General features: G+C 41.2%; 1 protein-coding gene across 1 annotated transcript in view; it reads right to left on the bottom strand.

The window, feature by feature from the left end:
* The window catches only part of LOC135494267 (cAMP-dependent protein kinase catalytic subunit 3-like), a 38,947-nt gene that overhangs the window by 12,739 nt on the left and 5,565 nt on the right, over positions 1-20,643 (bottom strand). Inside the window, exon 2 of the mRNA XM_064782172.1 lies at positions 991-1,159. Within this exon, the coding sequence (XP_064638242.1) occupies positions 991-1,159 (169 nt within the window). The remainder of the gene's footprint in view (positions 1-990; positions 1,160-20,643) is intronic.

The raw sequence follows: 20,643 nt of genomic DNA on the forward strand, positions 1-20,643 counted from the left end.
TGTCTGTACCTCTTTGGAACTGAGGTCAGTAAGAGGGTGTCTGTACCTCTTGGGAACCGAGGTCAGTAAGAGGGTGTAGGTACCTCTTTGGAACTGAGGTCAGTAAGAGGGTGTCTGTAACTCTTGGGAACCGAGGTCAGTAAGAGGTTGTCGGTACCTCTTTGGAACTGAGGTCAGTAAGAGGGTGTCTGTACCTCCTGGGAACCGAGGTCAGTAAGAGGCCGTCGGTGTCACTTGGGAACTGAAGTCAGTAAGAGGGTGTCGGTACCTCTTGGGAACCGAGGTCAGATTTCAGTCTGATGCAGTGATGCCAGCAACTGCAGTTTATTGATCATTCTCATTCAGGTTCAATGCCATCTGATTCGTTCTCAGGCGTGTGATGACAAATCTTGCTTCACCTTGCATCTGAGCTTGTGTCTCATTGTCAAAGTATGCCATGCAGCTCCCAGTCAACTGTTCCAATAGAAATATTCACCAAAACACACGCTTAACTAAAGTAGCAACCATAGACCAGCAGCAGACAGTACAGCATCAGGATCAGACTGAACACCACAGGCACAAAACCATTGTTTTACATAACATTAATTGTCCAATCAAATCATTTCTAATATAGCTCTGCTTCCTAATTGGTAGCCCGCTGGCGGGTTCTAACTTGCTGCATCACAGCATCCAGCACGATCTCAGGGAAGCCATGGGGAAAGAAAGCAACAGATCAAATGAGATTCCGCTAATTCAAGACGTTCATTAGCGCTATTTTCACCAGCTGGGGCGTGGACCTTGCCAGTATTTCAACCAAACGTCAATGTCCACTGTCTCATATTTGAAACAGTAACACTACAGATATTACACTCAGTAGCAGGGATAGAATTCAGGTGAATTTTTTATGAGAATTGGGCTGAATATAATCAGGCTCAGGGCCACACCAGTGGTGACTGGCTTCCCCTCCCTCCCTCTTCATTGGCCAGGGTGCCCCCACCACCCAATACTTACAGACCGACGATGAATGGATGGTGTATAGATTCGAGGATGGACTTTTCATTCTTGACATGCTCCACTTGCTTTAAGCGTATCACCTCTGCAATACTTAGTATTTTTAAGGCATAGAATTGTTTGTTGTCTTTATGGCGGCAGATTAGCACACGGCCGAATGTTCCTGTTCCTGTAAAGAGAAAATACAAGTGACGGTCAGTTAGCTGCCAAGATTATCATTATGAGACAGGTTGTAACAGACATAGCATATCTGATCAGCAGATCAGCACCGCTGAATGTCCCGTTTGTGAAATGGTACAGATAAGAAAACTGCCAATTTCATGTCACATCATTCCATCTGTTACCTATCCACATCAATAGGACTTGAACGGAACATGCTGAAACTAAAACAAAGCATTGTAAGTTCTACTAGCCTTCTTTCCAATGCAGCTAGACTATAATTAGGAATTCGATTAGTTCACCATTGATCGCACAGACTCCAGGTAGAAAGAAAATTGACCACATTCTAGTGTGTACTCACAAGCCAATCGTGATACGTCTTATTGCAATTAGGCTAAAGTTAGCCACGATTCAGCACAGCAAAATGCCAGAGGCCATCACAGCATAAAGGGGTATTGAGGATAAATAATAGCATCTTCGCTGGATCAATTATTAATTTGTTGGAGAAGATATTAATGGCGACTATAAGAACTATTGCGCAGAGTCAAGGCGAGACATGAGATGTCTGGGGGACGTGTTCACTTGAGACATCACAGAAACAAGGAGTCAAGAGCTAATCATCAACTTGGAAAAAGCTTTTATGGCCAATTTGAATCTCATATGAGGGAAACCAGAGACTGGAGATGTATCACATGAGGAAGCATTCTGCCCAGGAACTGAACCCTCAAAGGTGGCAGGTACCAATGTGGACTTGGGACAACGATCATAACCACAGTCCCAATCTGATAGGTGAAAATTCTAAGCAGAAGCAGTCATATTGCCAGTAAGCCAGTCGACGAGTTTTTCTACTTTATAAGAACACTTACCATAGACAAAACCTATGGTATTGAGGTTCTCAAGTGAACTGATATCTTTTGGGTAGTCCAGGATAGTTTTTCCTGTGTCCTTCCCTTTCACACCCTCTGGTTGAGATAAAGGCTTTGGCAGAATTAACTGTTCTTCATCTTGGTGTTTTCCAGGTTGTGTGTGAATGCCAGGAGTGGTAAAGTCTTCTAAGTTCGTCTCTAACACAAGATCTGTATGAGAAGCATCTTTCTCTACAGAAATCCATACTGCCAACCCCTCGCCCACATCATAGGCTGGATGAATGTCATATTTCATCTTCATCACAGAATACTGTACAGGCTCCTGAGTGGTTTCGGTGTCCTCAAATCTATCAGCCACACTTCCATGTTGTTGTAAGCAGTCTTTCAAGACATCATCCACGGCATGCTTTTTCCTGGCATCAGTGTTGTCACACCCGTTCTCCACACCATCTTGTGATTGCGAGTCGTCGCCCAACACATCACCCACCACAGCCTCATGTGCTGTGTCAGTGTTCCCACAGTGCACACTGTCTGCTGGTCCTAAGTCATAATTTCCCCCCATGACCGAATTCACTGCAGGCTCCTGTCCAGTAGCCTTTTCTTCATCAGATCCATTGACCACACTGCCAGGTTCCCAGTCAAGTCTATAGTCATCTACTGTGGACCTGACAGCACTCCTGCCAACATCATCTTTGATAGTCAGATTATCTCTAGGGTTATCTGTTGAGGAAGGCTTTACTTGGTGGAGGTCACTGCTGCATATTCCCATCATGATAATCTCTGAAGTCCTCTGGTATTGATACTGTTTGTGAGTTGTGTCGATTATTCTCTTGGGTTATTAATTCTGTCAGAATGGCCAAGAACTAACTGTGTATCCAGTCCAGTGAATTAATTGTGCCTGCATAGGCTACTGATACATCCATACACAGTTTGGGAAATTGTCCATAAAGCTCTGTACACACTGACAACATTTTGGGAAACATGTTGGCCAACATGTTGTCCAGGTGCGATGTTATCGAAAATGTTGGCAGTGTGTACAGTTCGGAAACATTCGGTAACATGTTGGCCAAATGTTGCTCAAATGTTGTCGAAATAATACAAAATCAATTTTGTTGCCGAGATGCTAATGATGTTGTCGAGTTTTATCCAATCAGAAATAGGCCACAAATCACATGATCTACCTTAAGCCATGTGATGTAGTCAAAATGGCAGCCTCAAGCAAGGAATGGTTACTGAGTGAAGTTGAACAACTTATTGCAGTATGGGAAAGTTGTGCCTGTTTATGGGATGTAACATCCAGGGAATATAAAGACAAGAACAAAAAGAAAGCTGCTATTCTAGAAATAGCTACAAAATTTGCCCCATGCTGGTGTCTCATATAAATCCATGGTCTTGTCCACACTCTTTTCTCATCTTTACGTCTTCTCCGCCGTCTTTCAATCAGGATACGTAAAATTATGGCAGAGCCACCGACAATACATCTTCTTCTCTTGGAATCTTCCATTGTTTATGAATTTCCCTCCAAAATATTCCCTCAAAAATCCTCATTTCTCGGAAACATTCGACAACAAGTTGCCCAACATGTTGTCGAATGTTGTCATGTGTATACAGGGCCAAATTTTCTATAACATTGCACCTGGACAACATGTTGGCCAACATGTTTCCCAAAATGTTGTCAGTGTGTACAGAGCTTCTCAACCAGGCAACCAACATGTACCTGTCCAGAGACAACCCCCACAATACCTTGATACACACACAGGCCCTAAAGCTCTGTACACACTGACAACATTTTGGGAAACATGTTGGCCAACATGTTGTCCAGGTGCGATGTTATCGAAAATGTTGGCAGTGTGTACAGTTCGGAAACATTCGGTAACATGTTGGCCAAATGTTGCTCAAATGTTGTCGAAATAATACAAAATCAATTTTGTTGCCGAGATGCTAATGATGTTGTCGAGTTTTATCCAATCAGAAATAGGCCACAAATCACATGATCTACCTTAAGCCATGTGATGTAGTCAAAATGGCAGCCTCAAGCAAGGAATGGTTACTGAGTGAAGTTGAACAACTTATTGCAGTATGGGAAAGTTGTGCCTGTTTATGGGATGTAACATCCAGGGAATATAAAGACAAGAACAAAAAGAAAGCTGCTATTCTAGAAATAGCTACAAAATTTGCCCCATGCTGGTGTCTCATATAAATCCATGGTCTTGTCCACACTCTTTTCTCATCTTTACGTCTTCTTCGCCGTCTTTCATTCAATCAGGATACGTAAAATTATGGCAGAGCCACCGAAAATACATCTTCTTCTCTTGGAATCTTCCATTGTTTATGAATTTCCCTCCAAAATATTCCCTCAAAAATCCTCATTTCTCGGAAACATTCGACAACAAGTTGCCCAACATGTTGTCGAATGTTGTCATGTGTATACAGGGCCAAATTTTCGATAACATCGCACCTGGACAACATGTTGGCCAACATGTTTCCCAAAATGTTGTCAGTGTGTACAGAGCTTTATACTTTGCTGAATGCAATAATGTACCAACTCTGAGAAACCTAACTTTAGAAAGTTCTTTTCATATTGTTTTGTTTGTTTATATGTTGCACAACTCATTATTTGAACAACTAAGTATGTTAGACAGTGTTAGATTGCAGGTCTAGCTCGTTTCTTTGGTTCACCTTCTCATTATCTTCACACACAATGTTCCGGAGAGTCCAAGCTGTGGTGTCAAGTGTCTAAATGATCCATAGCCCACAGAGCATACAAATGTTGTGTCACAAAACAAGGGATTAGTAATTGACACACACACATACTGCTTGATGCTAATAGGCCATTGTCTCTGTTCAAGGAGGCCTCAGTAAGTTTCTCTTGGGTCTATTTTCGAAGGGCCTGTTTAGTAGTATGACTTCATCCCACCACTTTATGACATAGCAAAATACCTACAAGTGTTTATGTTAGTCTTCATTCATAATTCTACAAAATACTTCTCTATCTTTCAGTGATATATTGTGCACAGTCGTTCATACCAGAGGAAGTAATGATCTTATCAGATTACCCAGAGGTCAAAGGTTGTAACAACTGTTAAAGAGATTATAATATCTTTATTGGAGGGTTTTGGAAGAAGATGTTAGCCTGTTTATCACAGCGACTCAATTCTGGCATCTACAATACAGCTGCCTTGACCAGAGATCTGATACACGCATCTTGAAGATATGGACAGCTTGATGTTCAAGTGAGAATAGAAGTGCAGAGATTTGCCATGCGCTGATTTCATCTTTCATAATATTCAGCAGCTGATCAACCTCATATATTATCCCCTGGCAAAGACATTTGCATTTGCTTTTGGCAGTTTCGCAGCAATCGCATTCCAATGATGACTCACCAGTTGAAAATACAACTTTGCGAACTTTTGTCTTTACGAACGACATGAATTGGTTGGCTAAATCACTGCATATGTACTCTGTACTCTGATTCCCAAGGTTGCAACATATCAATATTTATTTCAGGTCTATTGACCCTCCCAGCAGAGATAATAATCAATGTCAAATCTATAAATAGCAACCACAGAATCTCGTTCAGATACGATTATTGATTCTGTGGGATATACCAAGCTTTTGTCGCTATAAATAGCTCATATACCTCGTCAGTGATGAGGTTTCATAACACTATAAATCAGCAGATGCCATTGCAATATGATCATGGACTGCATTGTACTGACTGTTACTTTACACCCCATGGTTACTCCCTAAGGATTTGTTCATAGTGACACCTGCAGTAGGATGACTGCCATCAGGAATAACACCCTAACAGAGCTTGTATCTCTTGTAATATCCATTCCTGATTCTTGAAGTGGGTTTAGTTCAAACTATTTTGAGCTGGCAACACATTTTCATATCTGTTAGTGTGACAACAACAGTATGTACTGAATGGTACATTAGGTGACATGTATCATCCATCTAACTGTGGTCTTCTTGACCTCTCTACCAGTCCCATGAAGACAATGAGATGGCCCCAACCAGTAACTATAAAACAGCCTCCCTTAATCAAACAACCTTCTGACTTAGCTGATACACCAACCAAGGCTTGCAAACAAAGCAGCGACAAATGACAGGTTATTCCTGGTGACGTCCTTAGAGACGGAGCTATAAATAGCCACATGATGTGAGGACAACTTCGATCCAGCGATACACAGGAAGATAGCGGACAAAAACCTATGGGTGATTCAGTGTGAGTGTGTGTGTGTGTGTGGGTCATAAACTATTGAGTTATCTCGATACTATGCAGACATAAGATAATATCCGAAGATATTACTTGGAAGATATGATGTTAGAATAGACTTCTAAGCAAATTAACATCACTGTTTAGAATAGATAATCAAAGCTGTAAGGTTGTTATTGGTTCCAAAGCAGGAAGGTGAAGTGGCATACTTCAGGTGGTTGAGATAGTGTTGATTGGTACACTGACCAGATGCTACCAGAAAATTAGAAAACCAGTAAATGTATGCTTTGTCCATATCACAAAGAAGGAAGCATTCTGATTGCTGGAGATCTACTGATTTTGTCCTTCCCCAGATATTCTTTACAAATTGCGGTAATATTGAATCTGTTGTTGGAAAGCTTTCTCATGTTGACATGACTCTGTCAGCAGAATCCCAGCCATATCATATTCCAGAATCCATCCCACTCGTTTAGCTACACAGCAAGTTCTTTCCTCAAAAAGATGATTACGATGAAGCACAACATTTTCTGAAATGCAACCATGTTTTAATTGTGACAAGCCATTAGCCAAACAAACCTCTCAACAATCATCATTACTCAAGGGAAATAGTAACAACTTCTTCTTGAATTGCACAGAATGGTGACTTTTTTACACTGGCTGTCATTCACTTGTTGGTATATGCAAGACGGCCTGGCGATAATCAGTATATAACGTGTGTTACTTGAGAAGACTGTATGCAAACATGCAAGTCTGAGAGAGATATTATCAAGGGAGGAAGGTGAATCTCATCAGCGTAACACACTATCTCTGCTTTCTCTCTCAAGAGGGAGCCATCTCTATATTACAACAAAGGTTGACATGGCCATTAATCATTGTGGTGAAGCATTGAACGTGGGCGTCCTAATGCATTCTCCATTAACTTTGTTGTGCCGGCCCACTCTAAAGTAACATCAGGTGACCCCCTCTCTTCTACTAGGATCTTCAATCACAACTTGGATTGACAAGTAAATATGAATGTATCGATCTTAGCATCAATTGTCCACATTCTATAGAAAAGCGGCTGCCATCTTGGCCCCGTGCAATCAAATTAGGCCGCACACTGTGAGGTCGTGATAACACCCCACTCTGCCTCGTATCTCACCACTTGACTCCACAGATATCTCATTGTTTCTCATAAACTCGACATCGACCACTAAATGACCTGGGTAAATGATCGATGGGGTTCGTATTGTCCCAGTAATCTGTGGTGCCGTAGCATGGATTAGCGGACTTGCAAGGTGCCTGTCTGATATGCGACAAGGTGCCCGTCCGATATGCGACAAGTGGGGAATCTGTTCAGTGGGGTCCAGAGCTGATCAATATGGCACACTCTGCCGACAAGAAGATTTTGGGATTGATTTGCTATAAAGCTGTCTTAGAATGGAACCTTTTCATTGTGTTGCTGGGAAATTGATTTAGAGATGGCCTGCTTATGACCATACAGACTCCTCCAAGCTGCAAGTGACGTCCATCCGGAACACTCGTGTGATTGGTTGACCACAACTTGACCGCTAGAGTTCTAACAACGCTCAGTCCCCGAGTCGATATCTCACTGAATGTGCTGAGTTTAAATCAAGTTCAGGATGCAGAAGATGGGTTCATAATTACAGTTATTCCATTCACTTGACTCTTTGGGAACACCAAGATAAACTCAACACCATTTGAATTGTCGATTCATCTTCTTCAACCTTTTTCCCAGCCAAAGTTGGCCAGTCTAACCCACCTCCTGGCCCATCATGAAGCAAAGTAGTAACACAGAGAGACAAACCTTTTTCAACAAACCATCTAATTTCCACTGACAGTTCATGCTGGAAAACATTATTGACAGCACTCAATACAATCAGCTACTGAATCAGTGCGGCTATTTCTATCTTGAATCAATCGTTTGCCTTACAATACTGGTGGCTGATGTTTTCATGGTGCAATTCAACTATCGATTACAAAAAGGAACAACATTTGTTGAACAGGGGACCCAGAGAGATATTCTCTACATCACAAACCTTGGTCTTGTTTGTGTAAATTTTGGGGAGAACATTTGATCTGATCAAGCCAATTTTTGTTGTGTGTCTTGAAAGTCATTAGGGCAAGGTTCCTGTCAAAAAGAGGCGTTATCGAGATACCATAATTGGCCTGCCACAAACAGAACTTGGCATGATTGCTAATAGAGAGTAACCGACAGAAGTGATCCAGTGTGACTGATTAGAAAGCAGTGCGTTCCCTGTGATGCATTCACAGAGAAAGGTCTCAGTTACAACACTACAGTGAATGCCTCTCTCCAATCAAAATTCAAAATGGACATTCCATCAACAGGGAAATCCACTTTCTGCGTGGGTGTGTTTACTCAATTGTCATTCTATCATCCATATACTCGGCATCAGCAGGATTTGTATTAGTGGTGGGACCCATCAGGGGAATTGATCTGAGTATGGGGCCTGTTTGAATGGCATTGCCTTCTGGTGAATATCTCAGTGAGCTGGAGGTCTATGTCTACTGGCTATGATAGCAGCTATGAGCCTGCGCTGAATCAGTAATCAAGCTATCCATATGGCCTTGATTGCATAGCAAGGCGCACCTATTCCAGTGAGAATGGAGACTATACAGTCCCCAGACACTGAAACTAAAACTTGCAGCCCCAACTTGGCTTGATACTTTTGGCACACTAGCAGCTATTTCTTGAGCCATTTCACTGCTCCACGCATCGTGTTTGTATCTCACTCACCAATGAATGCACCAATTTGAAAGTGATGCGCAAAGTGGAATGATATTTTTGTGTGATTAATGACAGTGGTAGAAGAAAAATAGCAAGAAGCTGAGGGGATGATGATGACATTGGGTTGTTATCAGACGTGCATCATGCTTTAATTATCATCTCTTGATCAGACTGCCAACAGTCTAGTTGATCCATTCCTTCATTTTACCTCAGTGATGGCATGACGATGACGTGGTATTATCAGTGTACATCTTGTTTCCTTTCTTCATTCAACCTCTCTGATGCTGGCTCAGATGATACTGATCATCACTGTAGATTTAAAGGCAAAGCATAAACAATAGTATGATAGATCAATTAGTGAATTGAATGCATGATGATGATGATAATAAGGGAATAGGAAGTGTCTAACACTTCAATTGGGTTGCCTGCGCTGTGCCGGGCTGACATGGCTGATGACAAGCTACAGGAAGCAGCTGTTATATACATTGTCATTATCTTCATGATTGACAATGACAAGGTACCCTCTGTGATCTTCTCAACACAACAATGTCATGATTCACCGTGACATCAGTGGCTGTTTTAGAAACAACCCATCACCATCATTTCCCAGGTCAAACAATTGCAGCATCCCCCAATGCATGCACTAGATCCTCGCGCACCATTTCAATTTGAAGGCAACTTGCGGTAGCCATTACTGTTGACAGTCTATTTCATTAGGACTGATAAGATAACTGGAAAATGAAATCTGATCAAATTTGGTTTTATCTTTATTTTGGCTGAATTAACTGAAATCAGATTGAATTTGGTATTAAGCTATCAAACTGAGATCTGATCATGGTACATCAATACCATCAGTGTGAGTAGGAATGGCTGGAGAAGTGGGGAACGGTGTACTTCATTCATTGGGAAATTCATGTTGTACATCACACAGAAGACTTGGTAGTTGGTTAGCTTCTACCCAGTTTTAGTCAAATAAGGTGCAAACTGGTTTATTGCCTTGAGCAATGCACTGCCTTAGACTTGGAGACTATGTGACAACGCTTTAAATGCAAAGACAAAGACTGAACCACTGCTGGCTTTGAAATACAAGGGTTAACTCCCCAGATTTGTTTTGATCCAATCAGAACCTCACCTTCCAAGCCAAGACCCAGCTTATAAACCACCCTACCTAATTGGGTATTACAGAATGTAGAAAAATCAGCCAGAAAAAGTGTTTCTTAATTGCTACTTTGCACTGGAACCCGTGGGTGTATTTGAGCTATGTAAAACACGCTTATGTCTTATATAAAGTTAATGCATGGTAGACCACACTTATTTCATATAGAGCTCAAGATAGTGACTTGTTTTAAATCTCACTTTTCATAAGAATGAACTTATTACACTGGTACTGCCTTCCAAATCATATGCTGGATATAAATGTTTGCGAAAAATTGAGTCATACATTTTAACTTCTGGCCATGGTGCCCTCGGTCACTGTCAAAACAAGCTCAAAATGTTCAGGGTCTAATAAGCCAAGACTTGGGGGTGAAGTTGCTCAAGCGAATCCTATTTCTTAAAACTAACTGAAGACATGAACCCTCTGGGGGAAACGTGGAGTGGACTCATTAAGCCGTCAATCTCCTTCTAGCTTTCCTTAAGACATGAAGTGTTAATCGTCCATATCAATCAATCACATAATGGACATCATCATTGACAACATGCTCAAGTGAGCTAGAATTCTTGAAAGGCTTACCGAGCACTAAAATCTGCTGACAAGTTTGAATTTCGAGGTTGCATGAAAACAGACAAATTAGAACTCTGGCATTGCTTAAGACAACATCATGGCCCATTTACTATTCATGTTTGGACATGTTCAGCATTAAACAACATATTCAATCATAATTTGTATGGAAATTGAAAAATTGAGTCGGCAAAGTGCACACATTGGTTTCAAAATGACTTACCAACCCAAAACTCAGGATTAATTCAGCATGTCCTAATCTGTCCAGCCAGCTCTTTACCGTATCACTCTGTCAACTAATCACAATGACTCCAAGGCAACAATGGTCACTGCATCCTGTTGCTAGGCAACAACCAATGAAGAAGAAAAAAGTAGCAGATTTCTTCTTGGTTTTGATGATGAAGTTGAGCTAGATGTCACATTGTTACCAATTCTTGTCACAAGGTGGCTTTCCTAGATGGTATGGAATAGTCAGCTTAACTTTTTACCAGGTGGTTAATTTCAAACTTCTTTCACTCAGACTGCATGCATTACCAATGCCACTATGACAGCTTCCAGAGTCATCAACCCTGCCCTCCCCTTCCATTCGATTCATATCACTCAATTCATTCCATTATTCTAGTAACACATCAACAACCATGTCACAATCAGGACTTCCAATTGCGGTGACTGATAGACAGACAAACACAATAATGTATGGACTCAGTAGATGAGTGAGGGGTTGCCCAAAAGCTGCAATGTAAGCTTAAAACCCAAACATTAAATCTGATTTGGCGTTGCTCAAGTGTTATGTCAAGGGTGAGATGTATGCTGTGACATGCTGCTCTGAGATAGGTGATAGCTTAAAGGGTTAATGCTGATCTTGTATTAGTGAACCAAACATCATCAGTTCAAACCCGTCACGCTCCGTCCTTTGAGACAGTCCCCTAATTGTACCGTCTCTTGCGCTATTATTAGAGAAATAAAGAGTGGTTTCATGACTGATTTTGTGTTGCTCAAGTGATATGGTGGCGGTGAGATGTTTTCTGTGACATCTTAGGCTGATTGAGAATTGCTTGAGATATCTTGAGTGTGTACCTCCATTTGCTTTGATCACTTATTGGTCTGAGTGTATGATGGACGATCAGTCTGGTGCATCATTATATACAAGTGTTGTACATTAGACGGAAGTATCCGTCTCATGATGTCACAACATGACGACATCGACAAATCATTGCTATTTTCTGCTGTGAATGAGGATCTGAATAGCCCAACAGTCGCCACATCGTGACCTAGATCGCAAGCCGTGCTATTACACCTAAGGTCATCATCCATGCCCTCGTTGAGGATCACATTTAAGCTTCTGTATAGCCCAACAGTCGCCACATCGTGCCCTAGATCGCAAGCTGTGCTAACACCTAAGGTCATCATCCATGCCCTCACTGTTGTTGCTTCTTCTCCGATACATGCCATCGCTTCATGTTTCCAGCCGCAGTATCCCTGTCGACTGCGTAGCTTACTCAATTCCTCCGTGTTATTGTTAGAAGCCTTCTTTCAGCCACTGACACCAGTTGCCTAGGTTATCCATTATAGTTACCGCCTACATGAATTGAGGGTGTGTGCACTGTTTCCATTTCTTTTCTTTAGAGAGTTTTCTTGTGACTCTGTCTGCCTTGAGCTATTAGTTACACCTAGTGTCTGCCCACGCTGTCAGATTGGGAATGCCTTATTTCCCGATGAGACGATGTAAGTTTATTTGTTCCATGAGTGTCGGTTTCTTGTTGTTTCAACACCACAAACTCCATTCTCAATGCCTCATATTAAAGAAGCTCCCAGACTAAACATGAACTGACTACTTTTCTTGCAAACTTGCAAAAATGTTGTTTTGGTGATTGTTGATGATTCAAACCAGGCTTATGACCGCAGGCAGGCCATGGTTTTAAGATGAAAGAAGATCGTCTTGAATGAGAGACTATTGTCTTGAATGAGAGACTATTGTCTTGAATGAGAGACTATTGTCTTGACTAAAAGCCCACTCTGATAAGACCTCACTCCTGAATATCCTCACATTTCTCAAAGAAGGAAATCCAACCGATCTCAAGTGGATTTGTGGCTTGATTTCAAGACCAACTTCTTTAATGAAATACCATCACCATAGTCTTTGAAGAGCCAAGTCCTGGACATGATCAGACCTCTCTTAGGTGGAAACCAAATCAGTCCTCAAAAGGTCATCTGCAAACTGAGCCATGATTAGTTTATGTCTCTCTTTGATGTGATGTCCCTCAGCAGGTCACTGACTAATGACTTACACAGACAGGTGGTTTCGACAGAAATAGCTCTTGATGTACTTTACTGTATCAGCACACATTAATGAATGGGTAATATTGCTGATCCAGGGTAGACCTGCAATCGTGGATTGAATATAACACTTGTCGAGGAATAATCTGTAGACCCGGCGTCTTTCATCATAAGCCATTCAGGTCATGTAGGTTCAACAACCCAAATGCAATGTGTTTAAATACGTTGTTCATTATGAATGCATAATGGAAACTGCCTACACTCTACCCATCCATAGCCCACAATCTCTATTTATTATTATTTCACCAGATGGTTCAAGCATTTCATGTATTGTAAGCAAACTGCAGGTAGATACACACTATGTACTTGTATTGTAAAGTAATCATAAATTCATAGTCGAGATCCCTTGGCATACTGAATCAACTCAACAAGCTGCCAGTGACGTATTGAAGGTCTGACATGCATGCAAAGTCATCTCTCAGTTATTATTAGCGTTATCAAAAATGTATTGTGACCACAGAGCAATATCTTGCTTCTTTGGCTGAACTTGGAGATTTCTTACATCGGTACACAAAATGAAGATTAGACACATAGCCCGTCATTACACAGAATGAGGAAATAGACACATAGCTTATTAGCATGAAGATTAGACACATAGCCCGTCATTACACAGAATGAGGAAATAGACAGTATAGCCTATTAGCATGAAGATTAGACACATAGCCCGTCATTACACAGAATGAGGAAATAGACACATAGCCTATTAGCATGAAGATTAGACACATAGCCCGTCATTACACAGAATGAGGAAATAGACACATAGCCTATTAGCATGAAGATTAGAGACTGCTACACTGTAAATAAGAGTGTATGCATGCTTCCCTGACCTGCAAAAGATCCTAAAAAACACATGGCAACAGGCATAGAGGATGAAAGAACCAAGCTTCTCAAAGATGATGGTGGAATCATGCTAGGAACGTTGTGTTTACTAACAGTTACTGGTACCTACCTACCTGCATATTATGCTAAGCTAGGTTAGGTACTGCACAGTAGCTCAAGAAAGGCCAGATAAAGTTTGGGAGGATAAAACCTTCAGAGAGACCTCACCAGTCTGACCATTATCACACCAAATCAATAGGACTTAACCAACTATTCTGGCGCACGCCCTAACCATAGCAAAGAGAGGAATAAGATTAACCTTCGTATTTTTCCTTCACAATATCTACTTGATGTATGAGCAGAGCCTGTTCAGCCTCAAATGTATGACTGTGTATATTCCCCAGGATCTGTATATCTCTGGCTCCAGTCAAGTCTTCCTTTGAACGTCTGCCCTTGACATTTTATACTGCTGTTTGTATGCCAGCACATACATGTAGTCTGTATTGTTAGGCACGTATCATTCCTGTTGTAAAACTTGTCTTTTTTCTGCTTCCTTAACATAAAGGCAACATATGAGCATATCAATTTTCCAAGTAGTTTTTCCTTGTAACAACAACAAGCACTATTGGTACATATGGTTGCTTCTCAACAACTGTATGATGCTAGCTCTTCATGCATCAGCCACCAGCGTTGTTTGCTACCCACACTTCTCATCTTCTCCTCAGAAGATGAGAAGGAAAGGCAGTGAATGAGTCAAGAAGTTTTCCTTTTCAGTGGATTTTCCTTCTCAAAGATATTTTTTGGAATAACTTCTATCTCAGTGAACTGTTAGTATGGAAGTGCTTGTTCTCACCCAGCATGAACTGCCATGTTCAATTTGATTCAGGTCTCAGCCTGTTTGTAGCCTCATTAGCATCAGGATGTGCAGTCTGCTAATGGTAGAACCTTGTACATCTAATCCTAATATTCCCCCCCCCCCCCCCCCCCGAGACTCGCATGTGATACGATCCACCCACTAATCCAATAAATGTGATGGATGGAGCTCCATGGTGCAGAAAATTTACTGCTGTTAGTCGGTGTTGGAAAGAGTTTTGGATGGCAAAATATACCATTTCCGAATTCTCATGAAACTTTTCAAGGACAGCATTGTAGTGGACAGCAAGAAAATACTGCGGGGAACAGGGTGAAGGACGCCTGGTGATGATATAGAGATTGCCTCTTTGATAGAAAGCAGGCAAAAGACAAGAAAATACTACGGGGAACAGGGTGAAGGACGCCTGGTGATGATATAGAGATTGCCTCTTTGATAGAAAGCAGGCAAAAGACAAGAAAATACTACGGGGAACAGGGTGAAGGAAGCCTGGTGATGATATAGAGATTGCCTCTTTGATAGAAAGCAGGCAAAAGACAAGAAAATACTACGGGGAACAGGGTGAAGGAAGCCTGGTGATGATATAGAGATTGCCTCTTTGATAGAAAGCAGGCAAAAGACAAGAAAATACTACGGGGAACAGGGTGAAGGAAGCCTGGTGATGATATAGAGATTGCCTCTTTGATAGAAAGCAGGCAAGAGACATACAGGTGGTTTAGACAGGTGCAACCAAATGGCGCTATTTCACATCTTAAAAGCTTAGGATGGATGTTCAGAGAACAGAAGACCCAGTGGACATAAATTTCCTCTCGAATAGCCTCAGGGCTTGTTGCATACTGTGCAGCAGCTGAACAATTAGCCTGGTCAATCGGTACCTAGATGTTTCTCTATAGAAGATGCAACAGTTTCCACTCAGGGTAATATTATCCTCATCTGAACTTTACCATTTCCAACCATCACAATTGGCTGATGTTCTTGTTGGATGCTGTTTCATGAGCAATTTCTCAATTAGCCAGATCAGAGCAACATAATTATGCAGCATGAAGCCAGGATGTATCATTAGGAAATGACTGTGCCGAGCAAGGGTTGATTTACGTTGATGACAACATGAGAACATCATAGCAGGAGGAGGGAGATTGGACCAAGAGGCTACATCGCTGAATATGGGACGGTGATCTGCCAATGAACTCATCAGAAACATTGGGAAGAGGGCTAAATTAGAAAACATATTGGACTTCAGTTGTAGTGCTCAAGGGAGGTGTGGCAATATGTTCTTTTAAGCACTGAGCTCAGCTATAGTGAGGCACCCCAGAATCTTCTCAGCTCGGATACTGGTAGAGAACAATCACCTCAATAGAAATCAAGTCACAGCAGATCATATCCAATCAAAAACGTCAAATGAGCAGGCAAGCACTCCAAGAGCTGAACCAACACAGACAACTTACTTCAATGTTGATCATCCGAATATCAATGAAACTGAGACAAGATCAGCCTTCATTTCAAATGGAAATTTCAAAAGAATAGTCCTCTTTGTTGGCCACTGGCTAGTACTGTCACTCTCAAACAAAATATTTCATCAAATCTCAACTGTATCACAGTCACTCCTAACCACCAAGCTTATGCGACCCCTTTACTTTAGTGCATCGAATGTTATCCACCAACAGCCAACTCCTCCAGATTCCCTTAGATCAATCAATCTAATTTTAGCTCATGTTATCTTCTTATTGATTTTGTGGGGGGAGGTCCTCTTTGTACCAACCCTTGCCTCAGGGCTTGTTGCATACTGTGCAGCAGCTGAACAATTAGCCTGGTCAATCGGTACCTAGATGTTTCTCTATAGAAGATGCAACAGTTTCCACTCAGGGTAATATTATCCTCATCTGAACTTTACCATTTCCAACCATCACAATTGGCTGATGTTCTTGTTGGATGCTGTTTCATGAGCAATTTCTCAATTAGCCAGATCAGAGCAACATAATTATGCAGCATGAAGCCTCAGGGCTTGTTGCATACTGTGCAGCAGCTGAACAATTAGCCTGGTCAATCGGTACCTAGATGTTTCTCTATAGAAGATGCAACAGTTTCCACTCAGGGTAATATTATCCTCATCTGAACTTTACCATTTCCAACCATCACAATTGGCTGATGTTCTTGTTGGATGCTGTTTCATGAGCAATTTCTCAATTAGCCAGATCAGAGCAACATAATTATGCAGCATGAAGCCAGGATGTATCATTAGGAAATGACTGTGCCGAGCAAGGGTTGATTTACGTTGATGACAACATGAGAACATCATAGCAGGAGGAGGGAGATTGGACCAAGAGGCTACATCGCTGAATATGGGACGGTGATCTGCCAATGAACTCATCAGAAACATTGGGAAGAGGGCTAAATTAGAAAACATATTGGACTTCAGTTGTAGTGCTCAAGGGAGGTGTGGCAATATGTTCTTTTAAGCACTGAGCTCAGCTATAGTGAGGCACCCCAGAATCTTCTCAGCTCGGATACTGGTAGAGAACAATCACCTCAATAGAAATCAAGTCACAGCAGATCATATCCAATCAAAAACGTCAAATGAGCAGGCAAGCACTCCAAGAGCTGAACCAACACAGACAACTTACTTCAATGTTGATCATCCGAATATCAATGAAACTGAGACAAGATCAGCCTTCATTTCAAATGGAAATTTCAAAAGAATAGTCCTCTTTGTTGGCCACTGGCTAGTACTGTCACTCTCAAACAAAATATTTCATCAAATCTCAACTGTATCACAGTCACTCCTAACCACCAAGCTTATGCGACCCCTTTACTTTAGTGCATCGAATGTTATCCACCAACAGCCAACTCCTCCAGATTCCCTTAGATCAATCAATCTAATTTTAGCTCATGTTATCTTCTTATTGATTTTGTGGGGGGAGGTCCTCTTTGTACCATCACAACAATAGACCGTTATGTGAAGTTCTTGGTTAGCACTCTTGGCTATGAAGAGGTTGAAACAGGCTGTCGTGGTCGAAATTTCTGGCGTTGATCTCAGCAAGGCAATGACCAAAACCATGCTAATATTAATAATCTATCGACTGACAAGCACCGAAAAAGTTTTTTAAAAAGAATGCCCACTTTGATTTAACACCAAAGCTGATGTAAGGAGAATTCATTCAGATTCACTGCACATCCTTCCCTAATTCTCCATATTGCTAATTATGGCATTACAATGTACCAGTCGATATGAGCAACACCCAGCCTACTAATGAACATGTCAGCCACCGAGGGCGCAACCAGGTGGAAACGATTGATATTACAAGCTTACAACAGCAATGTCACCACCAGATCATCACCCCATATTCACAGCCAACGCATGGATAATCAGCCCCATCAAGCAGTGACAAATCTGTATTAGATTCTAGGAAATTATCCTTGTTTTGTATAGCAGAATTAGCGGCTGAACTTGCTTCACATTACATGTACATGTGATATATGCACACTGTTAACTGAATGCAAGTCAGGATCTGGGCCAGGGATATCTTTTTTAGGTCAGTTGGACAAAATTGTGCAATCTTCTCAAATTTTGTGATTTATGGTTGGCTTTAAAATGCACACAAATTATCAAGGAAGTCATTGCACAAACAAAAACAAGCATGAAACATGGGAAAGAAGGTTTTTTCGAAAATACGCAACATTGCTACACATAGCAGTGTATTACGTCACACACCTCGACAAAAATCATTCCAAAAATAAGTGCTATTTCTTCTGAACAGTACTGTACATGTTACTGATACATCACAACATAAAATTTCTGTAAAGTTTATTTAATTAACAGTATGACACATCAAAGAGCTTGACAGGAGTCCAATTTAATCTGCAGTCTCAGATGATCAACCTACGCACCGAACTGATGTCAATGACGAATCAGTCTTTTGCCAAGCTGGTGTTTACTTCATTGGTTCAATCCTGGATAGGTGGATCCGCGCCAGTTCTTCATTGGTTCAATCCTGGATAGGTGGATCCGCGCCAGTTCTTCATTGGTTCAATCCTGGATAGGTGGATCCGCGCCAGTTCTTCATTGGTTCAATCCTGGATAGGTGGATCCGCGCCAGTTCTTCATTGGTTCAATCAGTGAGTGCTCTGGGTAGCCAAAGTGTAACTGATATCCAAAGTGACCCAGTTGCTGGCAGATTATAGCCTCGGTTTAGTATACCTGGTTAGCATAAACTTGGCCGCCCACTGACATAGATTCATGCATAATATGTCCTAGTTTACCTATATTAGGAATGTAAACAATAATAGTGCAATGCATGGAAAGTGGAGTTTGTCCATCTGAAATGTGCATTGAATTCACTATTGCAGTACAATAAATAAAATCACCCTCTCAACATCCCTAATCCATTGAATCAAGAATATCCAAATATCCAAACAATTATTTCATTCCATATTCCTTTTTTGGTCGAAAAATATAAGTCAAAGTAAGGGTCACTGAATGAATATAGGCCTACAAAGGTGAAACATTGATAATCCAAAAGAAGTAAGAATATAATCCACCAAAGGAACAACAAAATAAGTTTAACCTGTTCAGAAGAACTGGAACCAGGAAAGATGTAACAAAATTGACAAGGCAGGAAGCACTTGATCTTCACCACCACGTGTTTCATCATGGTTACTGTGGTCAATATGCTAATGAGCGGCTGATAATGAGCTGGACAAGCAACATCAAAAATGTGATAGCCACTTCGTTGATGACCAGAAAGGGTGTAAATTGTACTCATTCACTACAGTAAGACATGGTCAACACCATGGAATTGACCTTCTGCACTTGAAGTATCAGAAACAAAATCTATCCCTATTACAAGATCAAAGGAATATGCCGCCTTGCAAACAAGCAGCCTGCTGAGTTTGAGAGATTATAGCAGACAAGTGTATAAACAAATTAACCCAAATGTGTGTAATTAATCAAGCAGAAAGGTCCCTGTACCAGGCTGTATCATGATACCATACACAAGTTGACCACCAAGAATGTTATTGACAGTTTAGTTGAGGGGAGGGGGCTGTGCTGGGTGGACTCCAGCCATTCATAAGCCTCATACATCAAGGGGTGTGCATATTCATTGAGAAAAGTGGTTGAATTCCACAGCCAAGATGTCAATCAAAGGTCTCCCATCAATGGTCTCTTGTTTTAGACATAGAAACTTTTTCTATCCCAATTAGAAGTTGGGGGTGGGGTGTGTGTTGGACAGTACTCACAATGAAATGCATTTTATGCTCTCAAAAGTGCTTAAATGGAATACATGTTGCATTAGGATTGTAGTGTGGTATGTATCTAACAATATTAAGCATGTTTATTGAGGTAAAAAAAGATTTGGGCTGTGTCAGAGTCATTTCAAATAATGACCCCAGCTATCAAAGCACTATCTGAGATCATAGTGCATTGAAACTGGAATGCACTAGATAGTACACAAACTAGGTCAATCCAGAACGAGGCTGACTTTGGCCTATTTTGTATAAGTTTTGACCCAGGTTGTACACTGAATCCTGGATAGGTGGATCCGCGCCAGTTCTTCAATGTTCTAGAACAACTTGGTTAAAATGTACTTAGTGTTTTCAATGTGAAGAACATAGCGCCTCATTTGGGTGTTATTGTTTTGATGTTGGCATAACCACTTAAATTGGGATGGAAAAATACTGTTTAAAAAGCAGTCAAAGTGGGCTTGGGAACAGTTCAATCCATATGTCACCAAGCACCGCTCAGGTGAAGCTTTCATTTGACTCTTTGGTGTAGGCTCATATTTTAGCTCCATCCTTACGGTTTATGGTAAGGCAACCAATGCTGCCCATTCGATATCAATCTTTAACCCCAGATAGAAGCGAATTGAGAGCTTGATTTTCTTGTGAGGAATTTGAGATAATCATCTGTGGTAGTCA

Source organism: Lineus longissimus, chromosome 10, assembly GCF_910592395.1.
Source record: "Lineus longissimus chromosome 10, tnLinLong1.2, whole genome shotgun sequence".
NCBI lineage: Eukaryota > Metazoa > Nemertea > Pilidiophora > Heteronemertea > Lineidae > Lineus > Lineus longissimus.